We start from the raw sequence: 23,352 nt of genomic DNA on the forward strand, positions 1-23,352 counted from the left end.
AGATTATCCACTGAGTTCTTTTATTTTGGTTATTGTATATATCAGTTGCAAAGTTTCATTTTGGATTGTTCTCTTAACTCCTGTTTCTTTGCCAAGATTGACTTTTGATTGTTTTTACTGTCAATAATTGCTCATTGAGTTATTTTCATAGTGACTTTTTGAGATCTCTGTCAGATAATTCTTCTGTGTGCCACCTCATAATCAAGTGTGTTTTTTTTTAAATTTGGGCTGAGACATGATTTTTAAATATAATGGGTATTTACTGACCAAAACATGATAGTCTGTCATGCAGACTATCCTTGAACTTGCTTATATAGTCCAGACTGGCCTCAACCCATAGGAATCCTCCTGCCTCAGCCTCCCGAGTGCTGGGTTTACAGATGTATGCCACCAGGCCTGGTACTAAATATTTAAATGTTCTGTTTTAACTGCTTTTAATAACCACTCTTAGCAGAGTAATTTGGGAGTGCCACCTCATTACTGCCAGGTAGAAGTTGAAACCCAGGTTTCCTGTTTGACTTCTATTGACACTTAAGGAGGAAGGTATTCCTGTTATTGCTGGATAGTGAAGGGATTTCTGGCTTCCAGTAGAGTTTCCACTGGTACCACTCTGGCTAGGTGAGATGGGCCTGCCTTCGTACTGCTCTCTACATGTTCTCTACTGATTTTTAAGTGAGGCTTGGGGACTTTGTCACTAGTGACAGTTTTGGTCTCCACTCAGTGTCTCTGATACCGCAAATGTCTTGTTTATTGCAAATGTCTTGTTTTCGCTACCTCGCAGAGATGAAAGTCCCACCTCATTATTCAGCTTTTTTTTTTCATAGTAACGTAATTGCTTCATTAAGGCACAGTGAGATTAGAAATCTGGATTCTCTGCTTCATTCTTTGCTGCAGGATCACAGATTTTTCTGTTTTGTTTGACCACAGTAAAGTAATTATTGTCTGAAATTTTTCTGTCTTTCCAGGCTGCCCCTGTCCTGTTTCTCTAAAGAGAGAGGACTTTTGTTGTTACTTTTTTGTTTTGTTTGTTGACATGTCTGGGTTGCTGTCTTCAGCTTTAACTCTGGGATTTATGTGGTAGAAAAAGAACTCAAGGAATTCATCGTCATGCAGTTCTTGGATCCTGAGTTCTGAGTTCTCTAGCTCGTCTGCCTTCTCTATCTTTAAAATTCTATTTGTATTCATTCATTTATATTCTCTCTTCCCCTCTGTTCCTCCCTCCCTATAATACATTTTGTCTGGAATTTTTAGCTGTACTTGATGTGAGGAATAAATACCATTTACATGATGTGAATCGCTTTTTAAATGTCAGTTCCTACCATAAATCAGTTTATGCTATAAGATATTTTACTGGTATCAAGTAGTGAAAAATCAAAACTTCTGTTTATATACTATTATGTAAATATTTTACATGTTTATATGTAAGAAATTTTAAATCTATTAATTAAAAATAGAAATTACATCATGAGTACTGTTTCCATTATATACTAAGGACTAGTTATCACCAAATTGGCAGGGTTTTTTTGTTTGTTTGTTTGTGGTACCAGGCTTTGAAATCCTGACCTTACACTTGCCAGGCAGGTGCTTGTGCTACTGAACTAAGTCTCCAGCCCTATTGGCAATATAATTAATATACCAAAAATAGATTATAACTTTAATTCTTTTTATGTCTTAAGCTAGGAAAATTGAAAACGTTATTTCAAATTTAGTATTTCAGGTGGTTTACATGGAACTGACAATTAAAAATACTGATAATTTTTTTTTCTTTTGAGATGTGTTTGGCTACTGGTGTATGGTTCAGTTTGGCCTACAGCTGTGTAATCCTCCTGCCTTAGCCTTCTAAATAGTACTTAAAACTATAGAACCAGGGTTTTTTGTTTCCTTTTTGTTTTTGCGATAGTTATTTTCTTTCTTTCCTATAAAAATGCTTTTAAAAATATCGATTTTTTTGTTTACTTCAAAGAATCAGGGGGTAATCTCAGTGGATATCTTAATAGTAATGGTTAAAATTCTCTATTACATTATAAATTTTATAATTTTTTTTCTAGGTACAGTGAAGGTGAAATTCGATTTAACTTAATGGCCATTGTGTCTGACAGAAAAATGATATATGAACAGAAGATAGCAGAGTTACAAAGACAGCTTGCAGAGGTTTGTGATCATATTTTAAAATAAATTTTTAGTCTAGTTATTCTCAGGGAAAGTTTATTTTTCTTCCTCTTTTTTAAAATATAGATTTGATTAAGTGTCTTGAGTAGAAGTTAAATAAATACTGTATATGCCAGATTTAGGCTGCCTGGCTTTAGTTCTTGTTTTTACTATTTAGTGGATTTCTGTTTCTTCAAGCAGCATGAGGTAATACTTAATAGTGTTTACCTTGATGGTTGTTATGAGCATTAAATGAGACACTTAAAACCATGACTAACAAATCATAAATGCACAGTAAGTACCAGTAGTGAACTGTTTATTATAATTTTTAATATATAATTAATCAAGTTAGAATATATTTCTCAGTGATTTAATTTTATACATTTAGGTTCACACACAGTCTCCTTGTCTTTATGATTATCTTTCGGTAATAAATATGACTAGGAAAGAGAATTAGTAGTAAACAAAATGTTATTTTTTGGTCACATTTTCTTCAAAGTATATGAAAACAAATATATCGTATAGCTTAGAATATTATAGCAGCACAGTATTACAATACAGATTTTTTTTAGGTAAAAATTCAAACATGTTATTATAGAAACAGAACTATAGAAGGTATCATTCAAGTTTTATTTTTTAATGTTGTTTTTAGGCTGATATTCTGTCACCAACATTACAAGTAGAAATTTGAAAAGAGTTGTATTATGTTAATCATTTAAAAGTATTTTGGACATAAACTTCAATCATTAGTGTGTGTTATTTCTTTTTCTTTCTTCTAAGGAGGAACCCATGGATACAGATCAGGGTAATAATATGTTAAGTGCTATTCAGTCAGAAGTTGCCAAAAATCAGATGCTTATTGAAGAAGAAGTACAAAAATTAAAAAGATACAAGGTATGTTTTAAAAAACGTTCCTTTAATATTTTAATAAAAAGCAGGCTATTTTGAGATGAAAGTATGTTGAATACTTGGTTTCTTTGCTTCCTGTCATTTACCAATTTTCAGGATAATGTGTTGATTTTCCGGTACCCTACAAATATAAGTAGTATGATTTCTATTTTATTTTTTGGTGTGCTGGAGATTGAACCCAGCTCCTTGCCCGTGTTAGTCGTGTACTTTACCCTGAGACTATGTCTCCAGCCCAGAATTTTTTTTTAGCAGTTTGATACTTTAGTTCACTGCCATTATTATTCTTAACTATGCTCAGTTAACCTATCTTTGGCCATTGAGAACCACGTTAGGGTGTTTACTAAGTCTTTATGACAGAACACTTTTAGCTTTATATAGCTTCGTTGCTTCCTAGTATGACATGATGTTTCAAACTTATTTGGTGCATGCTTTACTTCAGACTTGGAGTTAACCATTTTTGAAAAAGTCTTTAGTTTTCACAGTAGCAAATGTTATTTAAAATCCGTTACCTGGTTGCTGAGGCCGTTCAGTGCTACTGACTGATCATTTTTAGACCTTCCCAAAGGAAAAAATAGAGCTTTCTTTGTTGCCTTATTTTTGAAATGAAAATAAAAGAAGAATTCATATTAATAATCACAGTTTAGATGAGTTTTATACTTGAAGTTAAGAATTTGCATTTCATCTTTTAAAGCTGAAAAATTCGGTTCCTACCAACTTTTAGCTTATTTTTTTGTTCTATGATATATATGTGTGGTATGTGTTTGTATTAGAAGGCTCAGAATAATAATAGTAGCAGTAATGATAACAATTGAAAAGTTTTTAAAGTTTGTTTTGTTCTTTAACATCCCGTTTTAAACTTTTGATTAAATCACAATGTTTTAAATTTCACTTAATATTTTTTCTCTTGATTTTGCTTTCACATTTTTAGGCTTTTAAAAAATTCGTAATTTTATCAGATATAATTCAAAGTCAAATATAAAATTATAAAAGTAAGGTTCTCTTTAATAGTGGCACTCTCCTTCACTTCTAGTCTGTTTAAGCTTTTTGAGATTTAAAAGAGGAGGCAACTTTGCATTAATGTGACTTTAAATATGTAATTTAGGTTGTCGTACGTCATGTAAGAGGACCCCTTTCATTTGAAGCTTAGTTGAAGACAGGAATTGTCCTTTTCTTTTTGTTGCCCACCAGTGGCAGTATAGTCCGTTGCATCACGTTAAACAGCCAACAAATGACTGTTAAAATAAAATAAATGGACACTGAACTAATAGATTTCTTCAGGTGGAAGTAGCAGGAGCAGGCGGTTCCAAAATCTTCAAGGCTAAACAAAGGGAAGGCCAAGCTTATGGGGACAGGAAAGTGAGTGATGGTAGTATTAACCATTATTTTCCACTTCACATAAAAGCCAAACTCATTATTAATATTCTTTTGCAGGGTTTTTATATAATTAATTTTTAATATCTACCAAAATAAAACAAAAATTAAGTTTTTAGACTTTTTCTGCTGTATTATTTGGTAATGCTTTGTTTTAAAAAGCTGAAATAAGGGGCTGGGGATATAGCTCAGCAGCATAAGCGCCTGCCTTGCAAGCAGGCAGTCATGAGTTTGATCCCCGGTACCGATAAAAACGAAAAAGACAAAAAAGAAAAAAAAAGCTGAAATAATTCTAATTCTTATACTAACAGAAAATGAATACCTGTTGAAATTTAATAGGATTAACTATAGGAACCTACAAAGATGTCACAGGTAGTCCAAAAGGCACCTCAGAGAAGCTAAAATTTTTGTGAAGTAAAAATAATATTGAAATGAATTTTAAAAACATAAAAGCTATTGAAAAAGAGCAGTCAATTGAATCGTGACCAGATAGGAGACTTGTTCATTGCCATCATTAATGAAATGCTAGAATCACATAAAAAATTTGGGCAGAGGCTGGGGATTTAGCTCAGTGGCTTAAGCGCTTGCCTTGTAAGCTCAGGGTTATGAGTTTGATTCCTGGCACAAAAAAAAAGAAAGAAAAAATAGTGCATGGGGCGCGCGTGTGCTGAGGCGAGTGTGTGTGGAGGGAGGGGTAGAGTATTTCCTAAACAATGCAGTATTCTACTACAAGCAGTTTTTTTTTTCTTCCCTAGCATCTCCCTCCACAAAATAAAGCTGGTTTCTCTATGCTTTGTTTGATTATTTGCATAGGAATAGTAACAAGAGTGTTAATTTACCATGTAGAACTTCTTAGGTTTGCTTTTATAATTTATATTTTCATAAACAATCTTAGATTGGATTTTTAAAAGATTTTGCTGAGTGTACTAGAGCTGTGCACAAGAAACTTGCCACATAGTCTATGGTATTAGTCTTTATTCTCAATGGGAATAGAATCTCATTATTTCTAATATTTTTTTCTTATGAGAATGGAAGATTTTATGTCATTCCTATTTTTAATTGGATACAAAATAAAATATCAGAAAACTAGTAGAAATGTAGTATAATATAATGTGTTTATTTCAGATTGAAAATATCAGAAGGAAGCATAATTATTTGCCTTTCATTATGGAATTGTTAAAGACTTTAGCAGAACACCAGCAGTTGATACCACTTGTAGAAAAGGTAAGTGTCGTATTGGTGAGTATTTAAGTTTAGCTTCTTCAAAAACATGAAACATTTAGTTTTGGCATGAGTAGAGATAAAATTTCTTGAAGCTTTTTATAGTTGGGTTTTTTTTCTTTTGCCTAATGTTACATTCTCTGGAGCCATTTAATCCTGATACTGTATAATAAAAATATAGTTGCCCCAGTGATTTAACCTTATAGCATTATTAGTGTCTAGAATTCAGGTTATTAAATATTAAACTGAAATTTAAAACACTATCCTTTCTTTGAACCAAAACAAATTTTTAATGTTAATAATGGAAATAAAGCCAGGTAAAGTGGCACACTCTTATAATCCCAGCACTCAAGAGGATTGCCACCAGTTTAAGGCCGTGCTGGAGTATACAGTGAGTTAAGCCCTTTCTGGGGTTATTGCAAGAGCTTGTTTCAGCCCCGACTCCCCCAAAAAGATTTTGTACTCCCTAATTGGGCAAAAAATTTGGAAGGAGGAAAAAGTAGTCTGGACTAAGAAATGGTTTTTTTTTGTACCAGCAATCAAACTCAGGACCTCGCACTTGCCAGGTAGGCACTTACGCCACTGAGCTAAGTCCCCACCCTATAAATAGATTTTTTTATTCCTTTGTTTGTTTTTTGAGATGGGTTTTACTGTGTAACACAGCCTGGCCTAAACATACTTATATAGCCCTTGCTGGCTTTGAACTCGTGGTGATCCTCTTGCCTCAGCCTCCCAAATGCTGGGATTAGTGGTTTCCACCACTACGCCCAGTGGTTTTCTTATTCCTAATATGTTTCTTCCTCTGAGATGTAATGAACATAAAGTAAGGATGATTTCTGATATTAATGTTAGTGGAAAAAATGAAATGCAGATAAAATTGTTTTATAGTTTATAGTGTAAATCAGCATTTTTGAAAATGACCATAGCTGAATACTCTAAAATATGTGTTACTTGGCCCCTCCCCAGATATATTTTGATAATAGGGGAAGGAATCTTTTAATATAATGTTACCCCAAGTGATTCTAATGCAACTGATCTGTGTACTGGGTTTTGAGAAACACATTGAAAGACAGTACTAGACAAATAAAATTTTGAATCATTAGTTTAGAGACCAGAGTACATGGTAGATGTTATTTTTATTAATGAAAAGTTTACAAAAAAAGTTACATTTCATCTCAGCTGTTTCCTATTACAAATTTCAAGTAATAGATTTTTTTATTTACTTTATTACCTGAAATATGTGACCTTTTCACATTAAATGCAAAAATTATTGTAGAAAATTGCTAATCTCTTCCACATAGGGTTTTTTTGTTTGTTTGGTTGGTTGGTTGGTTGGTTTTTCTTTTTCTTTTTCTTTTTTTTGGTACTAAGAATCAAACTCAGGATCTTGTGCTTGCCGGCAGGCACTGTGCCACTGGGCCATATCCCTGCCTCTGTCACATAGGCTTTTGTATTCATGTCTCTAGGGTATTCCAAGATTTGAAACTGATTTTTAAGTTTTAGATTAACAGTAGTGTCCTATGGGTTTTCAAAATTGCTTAGTGAACAGATTACCTACACCTAGTGTTTTTGTGTCAACAGTATGCAGTATTTCTCTGTTAAAAAAATTAAACAAGGTGGGCATGGTGGTGCATGCCTGTAATTTTGGTAGTTGGGAGGCTAAAGCAGGAAGATCACTGTAAGTTGGAGACTAGCCTGGGCTACATAGTGAGCCTTAACTGTGTAACAACGCCCCTCCCAATAAATAAAATGATAACATATAATGTACTAAGTTATGTGATATATATCACAATTTAATTTTACATAAATTTTATTAAGGACTCAGATGAATTCATTTTATGTTTTTCAAATCCATTTTGTTTCAAAAAGAAAAATAAAATTTCAAAACATGTCAATCAGGGCATAGATGAATTTTAAATATCAATTTTATCTCAGAGTTGATCTTTAAATACAATTTTTTAACACAAATTAGGGGAAGTTTTGTTTTTTGTTTTTTGTTTCATGATCGCATATCCCCAGAGAGAAAGGATTTTCAGTTTTGCTTTAGAACCATAATTTGGTTCATCTTATTTTGGACACAAGGTGGCAGTGCATGATTAACTAAATAGTAGATAACAGTATTTTAGTGTATGTGTTTGCCTTTGTAGTTTTGAGGAAATGGATTTTTGACCTTGTAGTAGTTTGCCTGTTTCTGGAAACTGTTAATACTACTGTGTTAGCAATATTCGTCAATCGTTTACCCAGCAACTGTATTCCTGGCACTTTGTTAAGGGTATATACCTAACTAGTACAAAATGTGGTATCATAACCAGTTCGTGATAGAGTTTGGAAAAGTAATAAAATAAAAGTAACAGAGAAAAGTAATGAAAGCAACAGAGAAAAATAGTGCTGTACTGAATAGTATTCTAATTAATTAGTGCTGGACTAAAATCATACTAAAGATCTTGGGTAAATACAGAGTAACTCCTAAATAACTTTATGGTTGCTTAAAATTTCATATTCACATAACTTTAAAACTGTGATTGAAAGTAATTGTATAATTTGTCAACTTGTCAGCTTAGGAAAAATGCAGTTTGGATTGTTCTATTCTTGAAATAATAGGGTAAAAATTTCCTATTTTGAAAAGAAAATGACATTGAAGTATATCACTTTTCTGCTAATACAAATTTTAAAAATGTAAGTCAAAACATGGGTAGGATGAATTAAGGTTAGATTTTATAATGATATTCAATAAAAAGCTGCATGGAATTAGTGACTACTTGTAATACTTGTAAGAAAAATCTTCAGTGGTCAGAAAAGAATTATTAATCGGATGTTTTTCTTTAAAAAAAAAAGAAAATAGAACACATTATTAAAGAGGTAGGAGGGATAATAAAGACATTACTCCTGTGGACAGTAGTGCTGAATACCAAGCTTGTCCAAAATTAGATATTTTTAATAACCAAGGCAGTTGTCTACAACTTGTAGCATAAAAGTATTTGAGCTAAAATCTTTTCTTTTATACAATAGTAACAAAAGGTAAAGACTTTGATTCTGTCTTAAGCATATGACTATTATAACTAGGTTAAAATCTTAATTCACAAATTTGTTTTTATATAAAGATTATATGTATTCAAAAAATTAAGAAGAAACCTAAAACCAATTATGAAACATTGTTGCATATACCTCATCTGTTTCTTGAAATGTAAAATAAAATGAGCTAGATTAAGATGCTACTTGTGAAACTTCTTTTTCAAAGATTCTTATAATTCTTTTGAAAATTTTCTCTTAACCTGTATGTATAATTCTGAATCATAATCTATCCCAAGTTTTAAACAACTACCTATAACATGTAAAATGTCAAATTGTGGATAAAGTTGCCAGGTTTCCAAAGTCACGTTACAATCTTGAGTTTTGTCCACAAAATTTAAGATACTATGATTCAGTGCATATGGTGGTGCATGCTTATAGTCCCAGCACTCTAAAGGTGGAGGCAGAAAGGTTGCTATAACTTCCAGGCCAGCTTGGACTACATAGTAAATTCAGGGCCATCCTGAAATATATAGTAGAGACCCTGTCGCAAAAAACTGAACCACAAAAAAAAAAAAAAAAAAAAAAGGTTGAAAATAGTTATTCATAATAATTTTTGTGTTAGTATCTGTGGTTATAGAATTGTCTGACACATTAATATTTAATATCACTGGTACACTATAAAAGGAAAAATCTTTTAACTGTATTTGAAGATTTTGTAATATACTGTTTTTACTTTTTAGGCAAAAGAAAAACAGAATGCAAAAAAAGCTCAGGAAACCAAATGAAGAGGATGCTTTGGGATATGTACACAGCTCTCATCTAAACTTATTCTCATGGAAACCATTAAGTTTAAGGGACTTTGGGCAGTGTCCTAATTGACTCAGTCAGTGCACGTTTGGCAAAAGTACCAGTCTATCTTGTCTGTAATGCATGGATCCATAAATTTTTTCCCCACCTGCATCATGTGCATGTAGTGCATATTCAATAAAAGTGATATTAAGAGTGCTTGCCCAAATTTTATTATTTGATATTGGAGCTGAGAATTCTTGTTGTTACTCTGGATATATAACTATGGTCTTGAACCTTGGAAATGCACAAATGATATTCTCTACCTGTTATTCTAATTGATTTTTTTAATTTTTTGCTTCCAGTTTATAAATGTCAACTCTTAAAGTCGGATCTTCTGTTTACTATCATTAATGGAAAATCAGTATTTCTGTCTTTGATATGTTTTGAAGCTCTTACAGGTGAATTTATCATACTAATTATTTGATTTTCGTGCAGATCATTTAAAAAGAATGAAAGTATAATTTCTAGTGATTTTTACTGATGCCAATAGAAGAGGTAATGAATATCCCAATTTTATTTTAGCAAACTTTCTTCTTTGGAGTTAATTGTATCTAAAAAAGTGTAGATATTATACTTCAAAGGAAAATTTCAGGTTAAGAACAAATTGTGAATCTTACAGAGTTTTGGTGTTACTCCATTTGGCAACCTTTATTCATGCTGCTAAACTGTCTTTATTGAAAATTACAGGTTTGACAATTTAGTTTATCTGCTTTAAAAAAAGAATGACAGTGGTAGTAGTGAACCTTTTATGCTAATTTGAACAAAATTAGTGGAGCCCACAATTTTTAAGAGTCATGTACAATTTGCTCATAACAGATTATATTTTTGTCCCTTTTGCGAGTTGCTCTGATTTTCATTTTATAAATTAATATTGTACTATATTCTTGTTTTTAAGCTTCTTTTCTAAGTTAAACTTCAAAGGAAATTTTATAAAGCTTCTTTTTATAAATGAACTAGTGTACTTTTTTTCTTTACCAAGCACATTTTTAAAGTCAATACATGGCCTTTTTAACACCTATTATTTATTGTAAAATAAATTTAATGTAATTTATTTCATTAAGTAGGATGTGTACTCACCTTTCAGCTTTAACACATGACTTTTTAAGAATTGTTTTAAAAGCTTACTAATTGTGGTTTTATTAAATGATTTAGAACCAATGAGAGAAAACCTGGGAGGAAATTGTGAAGAAAAATTAATGAAATATTTTTCGTATATAATTTCAGTTAAAGGTAACAAAGAAATATATGTAGTTTTTCAGTTTTTTGTGGATCAACATGTTTTGGTCTTCATATAATAATAATTATGGAGTGTTGCAAAGCTGTCATACAATTTTCAAAAATACCTTAGCTCATTTTGATCTCCTTTATTTCTACCATTTTACTGAGGCTTAAAGCAATAAGAGATTATTGTAGAAAGTAGTATCTGGTAATCAAATAAAACAGTGGAATAGAAGAGAGTACCTAAAAAGTTTATATTTTTCTGATCACTTGATTTTTAACAAAAGTGACAAAGCAGTCCAACAGGGAAGGAAAATCTTTTCAACAAGTGGGGCCAGAATAAAGTAGCTGAATATCTATATTGGGAAAAATCAACCATGACCCCACTACCTCACCAAAATGAATTTGAGTTGGATCATACACCTAAATGTAATAGCTAAAAAGTATAATGGGTTTTTTTTCTTGTAGAAAACATGGGTGCATATCTTTGTGATATGTGGGTAGCCAAAGGTTTCTTAAATCACAGAAAGCAGTGTCTTTTAAGAGGTTCAGAATTAAAGTCAATCAAAATTAAAAACTCATCATGGAAAGATACTGTTAACAGGAGTAACTAGTATCATATCAAATGACATTTGTAAAGTAGCTTTATAAAACTAGGTTGATAGTTGTAAAAGTTTTTTCTTGTCTAACTCCGATAAGGTTCCTTGATAGGAATTTCTATAGTTGAAGAATGATTTATTTTGTCTGCTTCTTTAATCATTACAAATGCATTGTGACACTTCATGGTTATTTCTGCTTGTGAATAAAGAAGTATGACTTGTCCTTGTCTTGGTCCTGTTGTATTGCTCGTTTGAGGCTGAATTATGAAGCTCATGAGGAATGGAGAAACTAGAGAAATAAGAAACAGTTCACAAATAGATAAATATTAGTTAAGTGGATGTTTGAAGGAATATTTTAAAGAAAAAAAAATTTGTTTACCTCACTTTTGTCACTTACAAAACTTCATTTAAGGACTGGGTAGCTGAAAGCACTTTCGTTTTATACGTTTTTAGAATAAGCAGTTTTGAGGAACGTCCTTCTGCTATTACAAGCAAGGAGACTTGCCAGTGCTGCAGACTGGGTAGTTTCACCTCGTGTGTTTAGCTTCCAAGATAGCTACCTCTTTTCCAGCAGAGAGCAGCCAACTGGACTGTGCCATTAAATGGATAAATATTTGTTCTGAGATCATGACTATGGGGAGTTGCTCTCCTATTTAGGGCTGGCACATATTCTCTGTGTACTGTGATTAATACCTGTGATTCTCCTAGTTGCCTCTAACACTTCAAGATATATTCAGAAATTTTTTTTCCTGTAGAAAGATTCATTTTCCTCTCCCAAAAAAGTTTAGAGGAAATTGATACACAAAAATAAGATTTAATTATCGCATAGATCTACCGAAAAGAATGACCCATGGAACATGGTAGTGTATGTTGTGATCCTTCATCCTTATTGTACACTCACCTGTGCTTAGTCTTGCATTCTCTACCTGTGCTTTGAATTAGGTTTAGTTATATATTATTTTAAAATGTGATAGACAGTTTTTCATTTTTGTATTGATGATGACTGTACGAGAAGCAAACTGCTGCTATTGGGAATTAGTTCCTTGTAAAGTCATTGGCAGATTGGGAGGAATGGACTCAAGTGTTGAGTCCAGAAAAAGTCCCAGCAAAGCACATATGCAGTGCTATTGGCCCACCAGCAGAACCCTGCAGTGAAGGAGTTCATCACTAACTATGGAAGTTAGAATTATGTTGTAGTAGTTCTGTTCCAGGAGTGAGGAACCCACTGCAACTATCTGTTGATATGCAGGGTATATACATTCTCTGCATGACTAGACGTGCCACTTGAAAACATCTGAAACAAGTCAGTTGGCTTCTGTGTTACATTTGTTTTTAATTTCTTACATGAACTTTTCTGCAAGGGATTACTGGGAAATTTTCTTTTTAGCTTTCTTGTCTGTATGTAGCATGGGAATACATACTATTGGGGGGGTTGGCATTGGAAATGAATGCAAGTCCAATCACAGTAATGCACTTTTCTACATTAAAACATTTTTTCTTTTTACTTAAGTAGTACATGTTGATTTTAGAGAAATGAAAGGTACAAAGGAAAAAAACAAACCCTATATTCAGAATAGTTAGAATTTTGAAGTATATTTAACTGCATTTACATTCAGGTATGTCTAAACTTCTTTTTACAAATTTGTTACGTACTTTTACCTCATAAGCTTTCTATCAATAAATATGCTTACATCTTTTTAGTGGCCAACTAGTGTTTCATTATATAGATATGCTTTAATGTGTTTAACAAGCCTCATAGTAAAGAATAAAATATATAAATACAAAGGGTAAACTGGGTAGTTCGATTTTTTTAGGGTAAGATTTTATTGTGTGTTTTTGAGACATTTTACTATATAGTTTTATATAGTTTATGAACTCACTGTGTATCCCATGTTGGCCTCGAACTCACAGCAGACCTCCTGCCTCCGCCCCCCCCCCCCAAGTGCTGGGATTGCAGGTGTGTGCTACTGCATCCCGAAAGATTTTATTTTTAAAGTAGTGTAAATTTCCTTTCTCTTTTTTTTTCCCCCCCACTGCTGGTGATTGAACTCACCTCATGTTTGCCAAGGAGGCACTTAGGCTGCTAAGCTAAACCCCCAGCCAAAAGTAGTGTAAATGTCTAAAAAACACGCATATTCTTTCCATAATACATCTTTAACTGGCCTTAATCCATTGATGGTTGTAAAGGTTCACCTCTTCTAACTTACCTGATTTTTTATTTTGATTTGATTATATAACTATATCAAGATTGTTCTAGATCCTAGAGATATAGTGGTGAAGAATATAAAGCCCTTTGCCCTCATACTGATAAACTATCTTGTAATTTTTCAAGTAGTAGTAGAAAATGCAAAAATAGAACAGGATAGACAGCTGAATAAAACAGATTTGACTAGGTCAAGTACAGTGCTTTTAAGAGATAATGTTTAAGCAGAGACCCAAACAGTTTTCTTAATGTACCATGTCCTTTTAGTTTTTTTCTGTTTTACACAATATACTTCTCTGATCATTTCTTTTAATGATAACATTGACTAAAACACAAAATGGGTGGGGGAAAAATCTCATACAGGTGCGTTTGTAAAAATAAATTAGCTTCCCCCACCATGACTAAGATGTAACTCATTAAAACAATGAAATTACCAGAAACGATATGGCAGAATAGTTTTATCATTTGGAAATAGAGATAAAAGCTTTTAAAGCAAGAAACAAACATTAAAAAGAAGAGAAATATTTGACTGTAAAAGTTAAAAATTTCTATACAGCAGTAGATGCCATAAAACCTTGAAAGATAGCAAACCAACAACATTTTGCCACACAAAATACGTTGATATTAGAAATTTAATTGATGTCTAATACACAGAGATCTACCAAGGAAGAGAAGCAGGTGAGGAAAACTGATGTGAAAAGGTAATTCACAGAAATTAAAATGGCTAATAATCATTCTAAGTCACACTAGTATTCCAGAAAATGCAATTTTTTTTTTCTTTTTTGGCATTGGGGATTGAACTCATGACCTCGCACTTGCCAGGCAGGTGCTTACACCACTGACTAAACCCCAGCCCAGAAAATGCTAGTAAAAACAGTAAATGCCCTTCCTTTTGCTCTTCTTTCCTCTCCCTCATTTCTACCCCTTTATTCTTTCTTTTTTCCTTCCTCTTTGTCTTCTTCCTCCTTCCCTTTCTTTGCTAATTCTTTTAGATAATATGATATCTAGGATAAGTCTTTATGATCCTTCTCACACTTCTACTGTTCTTCCTATTAGAATGATTTTTAGAAGTGCAAGTTTCATTACAGAATTGTACAATAAAAGCACTTAAGTGAAAAAAGTATCTGGATTTATTAAGAAGCTTTGTAGGAGACACATGACCTTTGCTGAGTTATTAATGCATACAGTAAATAGTAATGATGAGCTCTGGGATTCACTGGTTCCCTGAAGGTTGATAATTACGAATTTGATCAGAAGCTGACAAAAACTTCAGGCATGGCCTCTGCCAAGCAATGTCCTAATGAGGTTACTATGATCCTGGCTTATGATTTGAGTATACATATTCAAAGTAATGAGGACTTTGGATAGTTAAGCCAGTTTAATAAAACTTGCAGGAGACTAATGTATACTTGAGAATATAATTTATTAATTTATGTGTACAATAGTAACTGCCAGCTGACTAGACATTTTTATCAGCTATAAATACATTCTCTCCCTGGTAGGTAAACTTAACCAAGGAAACCAAATTAAGACCAGAAGGAAATTGTTTTTTTAGAGATACTGGGATGACCTTTGACATTTTGCCATGCTAGATGTCAACTAAATATACCTGTTCCATTACATATCTGTTAAAAATGTACTGTACCCTTTTATATGTTGCTAAAAAGGACAAAAGTTTACACAATTACCATTTTTCTGCTTAACATTTTCTTGTTTCCTTTACTGTGTCAAATTTTCTGCTTCACATTTTCTTGTTTCTTTTCCTGTGTCAAATTTTTACAATTTAAATTTGTGTTTGTCTTTAAGTTTGAGCTGGCATTTTAGGGGCATTCTAGAGGCTCCTTGATCTAATTTTTAAAAATGGCTCCAGGTTGGAGTACCATTTTTATAATATATGTAACATTTATCTATGAGGAATTAATGTTTCTACTCCAATGGTGCCAATATGACATTTCTTAATATTTTATGCTGAAATAGTCTATTTTATTTATAAGTTTAGAGCACTTAACCATTTTCCATGTTCTTCAATTTCAGCACTTGGAAGATCATGTTTTTGGACTTCACCGAAGAAGAGCTATTTGAAAAGGTGATAATACAGTAGTTCAGAAGAATGGAACAGAGGTAAATAATTGAGAAAATGCTTCCTCCTGAAGCAGATGTTCTTGTCTCCATAGACGAACTAGAAAGTTTTAAACATAAAGCAGATCATGAGAGATGTCTTGGATTTTATAGAGTTACAAGAAGCATGTAAATAGGATATATCACAAAATAAAATTGCCGTAGTAAATGCAAAATGAGAAATTCTTGACGAATGTAGAGGAAAAGGTCAAAGAAACACAGATGTGAAAAAAGAAAAAGATGTAAAGGATCCATCCAGGGGATGTAGTTTATGTGTGACAGGAATACCTGAAGCAAGAAAAAGGAAATGAATTCAAAACAGTAAGGAACTAGCTGAAGAAAACTTTCCAGAGTTGAAGAAGGAAGTAGACCTGTAAATGAAGAAGACTCACAGAGTACCTTCAAAATTTAATTCAAAGAAAACAACAGTTGGACATATTCTGGTGACTTTTGCATTTCAAGGATAAAGAAAAAAATTTGCAAGTACCCCTTACGAAGAAAATATGTTATGTGACACCCATAATTTAAAGTAAGGAAAAAAGTAAAGATCCAGTTCACATCCTAGAAGTGAAAGGCAAAAGAAAAGAAAACACCCTTCAGTTTCCTCACTCCGTTAGCAGCACACCTTTTAAGAAGTGCTGTTTTTACTCATGGTTTTGTCTTCTCTCCTTTCATTTTCTCTTAAAACCATGCTGGAGCAAGCCTGTAGTTGCTTCACTATGGGATACTCAGACAGGAGGATCACAAGTTCAACCACAAGCCCTTCACACTAAGCTACATCCTTAGCCCCTTTTATTTTTTATTTCATCTCATCTAGCTTACTAGGCGACAAAACAATTAAGCCAAAACTTATAAAATATCTTGTTTTTGTAGGCCTGGTGGCTCATGACTGTAATTCCAGCACTTGGGAGGCTGAGGCAGGAAGATTGCACTAGTCTGAGGTCAGCCTAGCCAATGTAGTAAATTTAAAGCCAGCCTAAATTACTAAAGGGGAGCCTGTCTCAAAAAAATCTTATCATCCCTATACATTCAGAAATTTTTCTTTGCAGGGTTTTCACCTCCTGCAATATTAATGTAAGAATTAAGGTTCAGCCCTTAGTCTTCTTCCAATCTCTGTCTGCCTCGGTGATGTCATGTTCACTCATGAATTTAAATATTCATTTACAAATGACTCCCACATTTATATTTCCAGCTCACATACATTTCCCAACTCCACCTTTCTTTTTCATTTTTTTGGAACAGGGTCTCACAATGTAGTATAGGCTGGCCTTGAATTTGCTTATGTAGCCTAGGCTGGCCTTGAACTGACAGCAGTCATCCTGCCTTAGCCTCCTGAGTGCTGGGATTAAAGTGTGACACCTTGCCTGGCAGCTCCAACTTTTGTATCTGTCAATAAATTTTCTCAAATTGCATGTTATGTAGGCATCTCAAACTCAACATTTCCTAAACAAGCATACTATACATCTAATGTGTTAGAGAATTCGTGGTAGATCTACCTTCAAAATAAGCCAAGGATCTGAACAATTTCTCATTGTTTGCCCTACTAATTTGCCCCACAACAATCTCTTTCCTGATTAATTTTTTCCTAATAGAGTTCCCTGCTTCTATTCTGATACCATATAAAATTATTTTCAGATAAGTTGCCAGAGTGATCTTTTTAAAAAGCAAATATGTTTAAGCAGCCCCACAGTTTAAAATACTGTAGCAACTGACTCTTTCATGCATAATAAAAGCCTAAATTCTTCCAGTTGCTTGAAAATCCTACATAATCTGCTCTCTCAGATATTATCTTTCTATTCTTTACTTTCTTACCTTCAGCCATACTAGCCATATGGCTATTCCTTAAATTTGTCAGGCATAATCTAGTTTTAGTTAATTTGCCCTTTAAATCTCTCCCCTCTTTCAAGTCTTTGTTAATAAGGCATAGGCTCACTATTCTGTCTCAAACTACAAATTTCTATTTCCCAGAATTTCCAATTTTTGAATTGCTCTTATTATTTTTCTTAATAACACATCATTTTTCAAAGATATTTAACAGTTTGATTACTTGTGTTTATTGTTTAATATCTGACTTCCTCTACTGTAAGATAAATGTGAATGAGGACAGAAGTCTTTTGTTCATTGAGGTACCCAAGTACTTAAAACAGTGCTTGGAAAATATCACGTATTCAGCAATGAAAGAAAAACAGAGAACGCAATGAAGAACTCAGGACCTAAGCAATGAAAATGTGGAATAAAGTAAATAATAAGCAAGAATTTCTAGTAGGAAATGTGATTGTTCAACAAATGATGTTTGGGTATCCATTTTGGGAAAAAAGTTAAACTTCCTGTATATAAAGTGGATTTTTTTACATGTGAGTTAGTGTCAGAAAGAAACATTTCAGTTAGGTTTGGGATAATAGGAAAGATTTGAATAAATGTGATGAGGGGTAGGAAGTATGGAAATCAATGAAAGCAACTCTTAGAAGAATAATGTCTATGTCCCTAGTATAAATTTTACCTGATTTTGTTATTAAAAAATATACTGCTTGATTTTATTTAAGATATTACATGTATATTCATCATAATAATCTCTTATTTTTTGTGATTTTAACCAGTATTTTAAACATTGGTGTCATGGTTTATGTCGGTAGCCCCCAAGCCTCATGTAATTATGGACGTGACCAAATCTAGCATTTGCGATTGATTCATTATGTAGTGCTTGGATTGGTGGTGTGAGTGTTTCACCTGCTCAGGGGTGGAGCCAGGATATGATGCATGGCGGGAAGAAGGTGTGTGTTTCTCTCTGTTTCTGGTTCATGCCTTGCTGTTTGTGGCATGAACAGCAAGCAGCCCCACCATGCCACCCTGTCTTGGAGCCAACTCAGTATGGACTGGAACCTCCAAGAACTATAAGAGATAAGCTCTTCCTTCTCTAATTTTGGGCATCAGATATTTTGTCTCAATAATGAGTCAAGACAATTGGTCAATATTGCATTTTTTTGTAAAATGACTTGAGAAATTGCATTTTTGTGATTTTAAACAGTTTAAGTAGAATAGTTAGTAATAATAATAATTAGTAATAATAATAAATAGTAATAATTAGTTCCCTATAAGTTTGCTAAAACTGCATGATAAAACCATTTGGGTAAAGTTTTGATTATTTTTTAAAAAATTAGTTGACATAATTTTTTACACATATTTATGTCTCAATTTTTGACTCATGTTTATTAATTTATATTTTAAAACAAGTCCTGTCATTTTATTCATGGTTTTGAAACAGATATACATATACTATCATAATTACTATTTCCTTTTTATCAATGCCTTTACAATCTTTACTTACCTGTTAGCTATTTTATTCCCTCTATAACTTAATATTAGTTTTATCCATTGTGTTTTTAGTTTTATTAATATATATAATAAATAATTTGCAATACATAAATAATAATAAGTACATAATAATCACATTTATCTTGGGGAAGTGTTACATATGCATGTTACCTCTTACTCATTTTTTTTGGTACTGGGGATTGAACTCACGACCTAGTACTTGTCAGGCAGGCACTTATGCTGCTGAGCAAAATCGTAATGATCCACCTTCAGGGAGCCATGACTCCCAGAGCTCATCATCACTGTTTACTGTATGCATTCTTTAATAACTCAGCAAAGGTCATGTGTCTCCCGGCAGCACCTCTTATTATTTTACTTCCTCTTCCCCCTCTGCATTCTACCCCCACCCCGCTCTCCCTTGCCTAGATCCCCTTCCCAGCTCCAGTCTCCCTTCCTGTTTTGTTTCATCGGTCATTTTTTAATGTGTTGATCTTTATTTTTAAGTAAAAGATTCTATTTTCTCACTTTGCTAAAGTTGCTCTTATAGTTCTTCTTTCTAAATTGCTTCATTTTAATGTTTAATCATTTCAATTTAACTAAGGCATATGATTAAGATTGAGAATTTTGAGTTTTACTTTGTCCAATGAATCTTTCCTTTTATCAATGCTCCCTCCTTTGATAAAAGCTTTCCTCTCTGCTCCCTTTCTCATTTTGTTTTCTTTTTCTTTTTTCAACAGAATGTAACCATGTAGCCCACACTCATCTCAAACTCCAGACCATTGTGTCTTAGCCTCCCAAATATGGGACAGGAATGTGTTACCATGCCCAGCTTATTTTATAAATTTTACTTATTTATTTTTTTGATACTGAGGACCAAACTCAGGACTTTGCACTTGCCAGGCAGGCACTTTGCTGCTAAGCTAAATCCCCAACCCTATTTTATAAATTTTTAAAAATGATAATCAACATTTATTACATGAACGTTGTATAGTAAAGGATACTCTCATTAAAAGATAACAGATGGAGAGCCCTGCTCTATTGCAGAGCTGGAGTGGTTTAGGAGGGACGATTGGGCAAAGCAGAGCTAAGTATTTGGAATTTATTATCTTTCTCCTACATGTTCCTTCTTTTCCCCCACTGTCAGATCAGCATTATGCTGCTTTTACCAAGTGCTCAATGTCTACTGTACATTTTGGATTTTATTTACCCTTCCAACCTGTTATACTAGGGAGACAATATGATGTTTACACATGCATGCATGATTTATTTTTCTTATGAATATAGTCTCAAATTGCATCCATTTACCTATAATAGCCTTGAGTTAAAAAAAGCCTTGAGTTTATTCTTTTTTACAGATGAGTAGTATTCCATTGTATACAAATATCATATCTTTTTTATCTATTCTGTAATTGATGGCCATTTGGGTTGTTTCCAAGATTGTTATTACAAACCATGCTGCTGTAAATATGGGTGCACATATATTGCTGTGGTATGACATTTTGAATTTTCCTGAAAATACCTAGAAGAAGTATAGTAGGGTTGAATGGAACCTCTAATCCCAAACTTTTGAGAAATCTTCACATTAATTTCCACAGTGGTTGTCACAGTCTACACACCAACCAACAGTGTAGAAGAGTATCTTTTTCCTCACAGCTCCTCCACCGTTCTTGATCATCATTCTTTCTAAGGTGAGATGAATCTTGGTGTTGTTTTAATTTACATTTCTCAAATGACCAGTGATACTGAACATTTTTCATATATTTATTTGTCATTTGTATTTCTTTATATGAGAAGTACATATTCATCTCAGATGCCCACTTTTGGGTATCTGGGGTGTCTGCTTTTTTTTTCTCAATTATTTATGTCTTCTAGATAGAAGTTCTTTGAGGTACTGTTGGCTAGATTTTTTTTCTCAGTCTGTGGGGTTTTTTTTCACCCTGTTGGTGATTTCTTTTGAGGTATAAAAACTTTTTAATAAGATGAGATCCAAGTTGTTGGTTCTTTGAAGCACTTCGCATATAATTTGAGTTTTGTTCATGAACTCTCTGCCTATCCCTATGTCTTCAATATTTCTACCTACTTTTTCTTCTAGGCTGGAATAGTTTTTATTCAGCCCAATTTCATCAGACTTTGAAACAAAATCCTCTGAAACTCTTGACATCGCTTGCTCTTATTCTTGTAGAATTTGCTTTACTTACAATATATCTTCTAAATACTTAAAGTGAGGTAAAATCTGCACATGCTTATCAGAGTAAAAATCTGTCATGTAGCCTCTCCCATCATCTTTTAATTATTTTTACATAAAGTCACACCACAAAATTGTGAAGCAGGTAACAAAGCTATTTATACGCACTCATATCCTTTGCTTCATTCTTTCCTTCCTCTCTGGGTTCTTACCCAACTGCAGATGACTGGTTTTCTGATGTCTCCATCTGTGTCTTTTTTGTGACATCTTTCTACCATGATGAGTGATGACTGAATTGTCTTCTGATTCATGGCGTTTAGCTTACTGATTCTTCCCACAGTGTCCTTAAGAACACTTTATTATACCCTCACAGTCTTCCCACATGCAGGGTGAGACCTTTTCAGAATGAAGTTAACCTATTTACCATGGAGTCAGGGAGCAAGCTTTCTATCATTCAGTAATAGGCTTTCCATAACTTACAGAAATAATCCAGATTCCCATGCAAGCCAACTGGGCAAATCAGAAATTAAATTTTGCTACAAATACACTCTATCTTCTCAAGATCCATTCATATCTTCCACTGATTATCACATACGTTCAGTTCTCTCCTACACAAATAACAAACTGGTAAGGCTTTCATTTTGTTAGGATGAGATTATAACTTTTTAAAGGATATGACATTGCTTTTTCTCTAGTGATGTTCTTTTTATTTTGTTAGACTACTCCATTCTCACAAGTTTAACTCACATGTCTATTTAGGTGCCTCCCAAGGACTGGTTTCTCTCCTGCATTCCTGTTTAATCACATACGAACTTCTGCAGCTAGATATTCTTTTGTAATCTCAAGTATGTCATGGCTCAAAACACACTCACATCTCTCCTCCTACCTTACCTGTTCTCTTGCTGGCAACTAGTCACCAAAAATGAAACATCTTTCAGTTATCCTTTACCTTCTCCTCCTACACTGAGGCTGCCTGGTGGAGTTAGTGCACCTTCAGTGACTCATCATCTCACCGTCTTTGCATTTCCTTGGCCACCACCCTAAGACTGGAAGGACACATTGAAACTGTCAGAGTACCTCTCCCACTATACTTTATTCATATAGTTCATTTATTCAACCTTACCCAAAGTAATAAAAATATTTAGATTTTAATTCTGCTGTTTTTTCTCTTTGATTGGCTTAATTATCTTCTCTTATATAGATTAATCTCCCCAATTACTTTTATTTTATTTTTCCTAGAGATTTGAAATGCTTTCCCTAACCTACCAATCAAACTATATACTATTCACATGGCAACAGCATCTTAACATTTAGGACTTAGCTTATGCCTGTTTTTATCACGATATGTTTATGATTCATAGTAAATACATTCATTGTAGGAGAATTGAAACATGAATATATTGTGTCTTACACCTTTTTACTTCTCTGTCCCCTCCCTCTCATCTTTCCCTAGCCCCAGATCCTGTCCTGTTCTTTCAAAGAGTCAACTATTGGATCCATTGATCCTTTGTATTTTTTTAATATCAATTTCTTTAATTTTGTGTTTTTAAACTTTTTTATTAGTACATACTTGTCGTACATATTGGTCATATTGTCATAGGAAATTTGTATCTTCGTAATTCTTTTTCCCCATTCCCTCTTCTTCACTTCAATTCTTCTTCCCCTTGCCATTTACAAAAGCAATGTTTTCATTTTTCTTTCCCATTCTCCTTTTTCTTTTTTGCTTTCTTCCTTCTCCCTCCCCCTCCCTTGTTCCCCTTCACATTTGAACATGCTACTTCTTAATATCTATCTCCGATATGATTCTTATTTACTCTTTGGATTTATCACACAAGAGAAGTAATGTGATATTTAAACTGTGTGTCTGAGTTATTTCACTTATGAGTGTGGTCTCAAGGTGCATTCATTTTCCTACTGAGGACTCATGTTTATTCTTCTTTATGGCAGGGTAGTGCTCCACTGTGACAAAGACCTTATGAATAAAATCACAACTGTACAGGAAATGTTACAAAGAATCAAAGAACTGAGATCACAGCAAATTAAAACTCTTTTTCACGACAAAAGAAGCTACCAGCAGAGTAAAGAAACAACCCATGTGTTACAGGTTAAAAACTGGTGGGCAACTTAATGCCAGCTGGATTACATCAGCATGGCATTGAGTGAAGATGCTCCACCTGAGGAAAGTTGCCAGGCTAAATAGGTGGAGA

General features: G+C 33.4%; 1 protein-coding gene across 6 annotated transcripts in view; it reads left to right on the forward strand.

The window, feature by feature from the left end:
- The window catches only part of Uchl5 (ubiquitin C-terminal hydrolase L5), a 35,060-nt gene extending 23,510 nt beyond the window's left edge, over positions 1-11,550 (forward strand). For 4 of the 6 annotated variants that reach the window (XM_063239849.1, XM_063239851.1, XM_063239854.1 and 1 more), the window contains 4 exons: positions 2,049-2,151; positions 2,929-3,042; positions 5,554-5,652; positions 9,402-11,550. In XM_063239849.1, coding sequence (XP_063095919.1) covers positions 2,049-2,151; positions 2,929-3,042; positions 5,554-5,652; positions 9,402-9,446 — 361 coding nt within the window. In that variant the 3' untranslated portion in view covers positions 9,447-11,550. The remainder of the gene's footprint in view (positions 1-2,048; positions 2,152-2,928; positions 3,043-5,553; positions 5,653-9,401) is intronic. The other 2 variants (XM_063239850.1, XM_063239852.1) reach the window with 1 other exon arrangement.
- Positions 11,551-23,352: the final 11,802 nt, after the last annotated feature.

This window comes from Cavia porcellus, unplaced genomic scaffold, assembly GCF_034190915.1.
Source record: "Cavia porcellus strain 051 isolate PalLab524CR breed Dunkin Hartley unplaced genomic scaffold, mCavPor4.1 scaffold_29, whole genome shotgun sequence".
Classification (NCBI taxonomy): domain Eukaryota; kingdom Metazoa; phylum Chordata; class Mammalia; order Rodentia; family Caviidae; genus Cavia; species Cavia porcellus.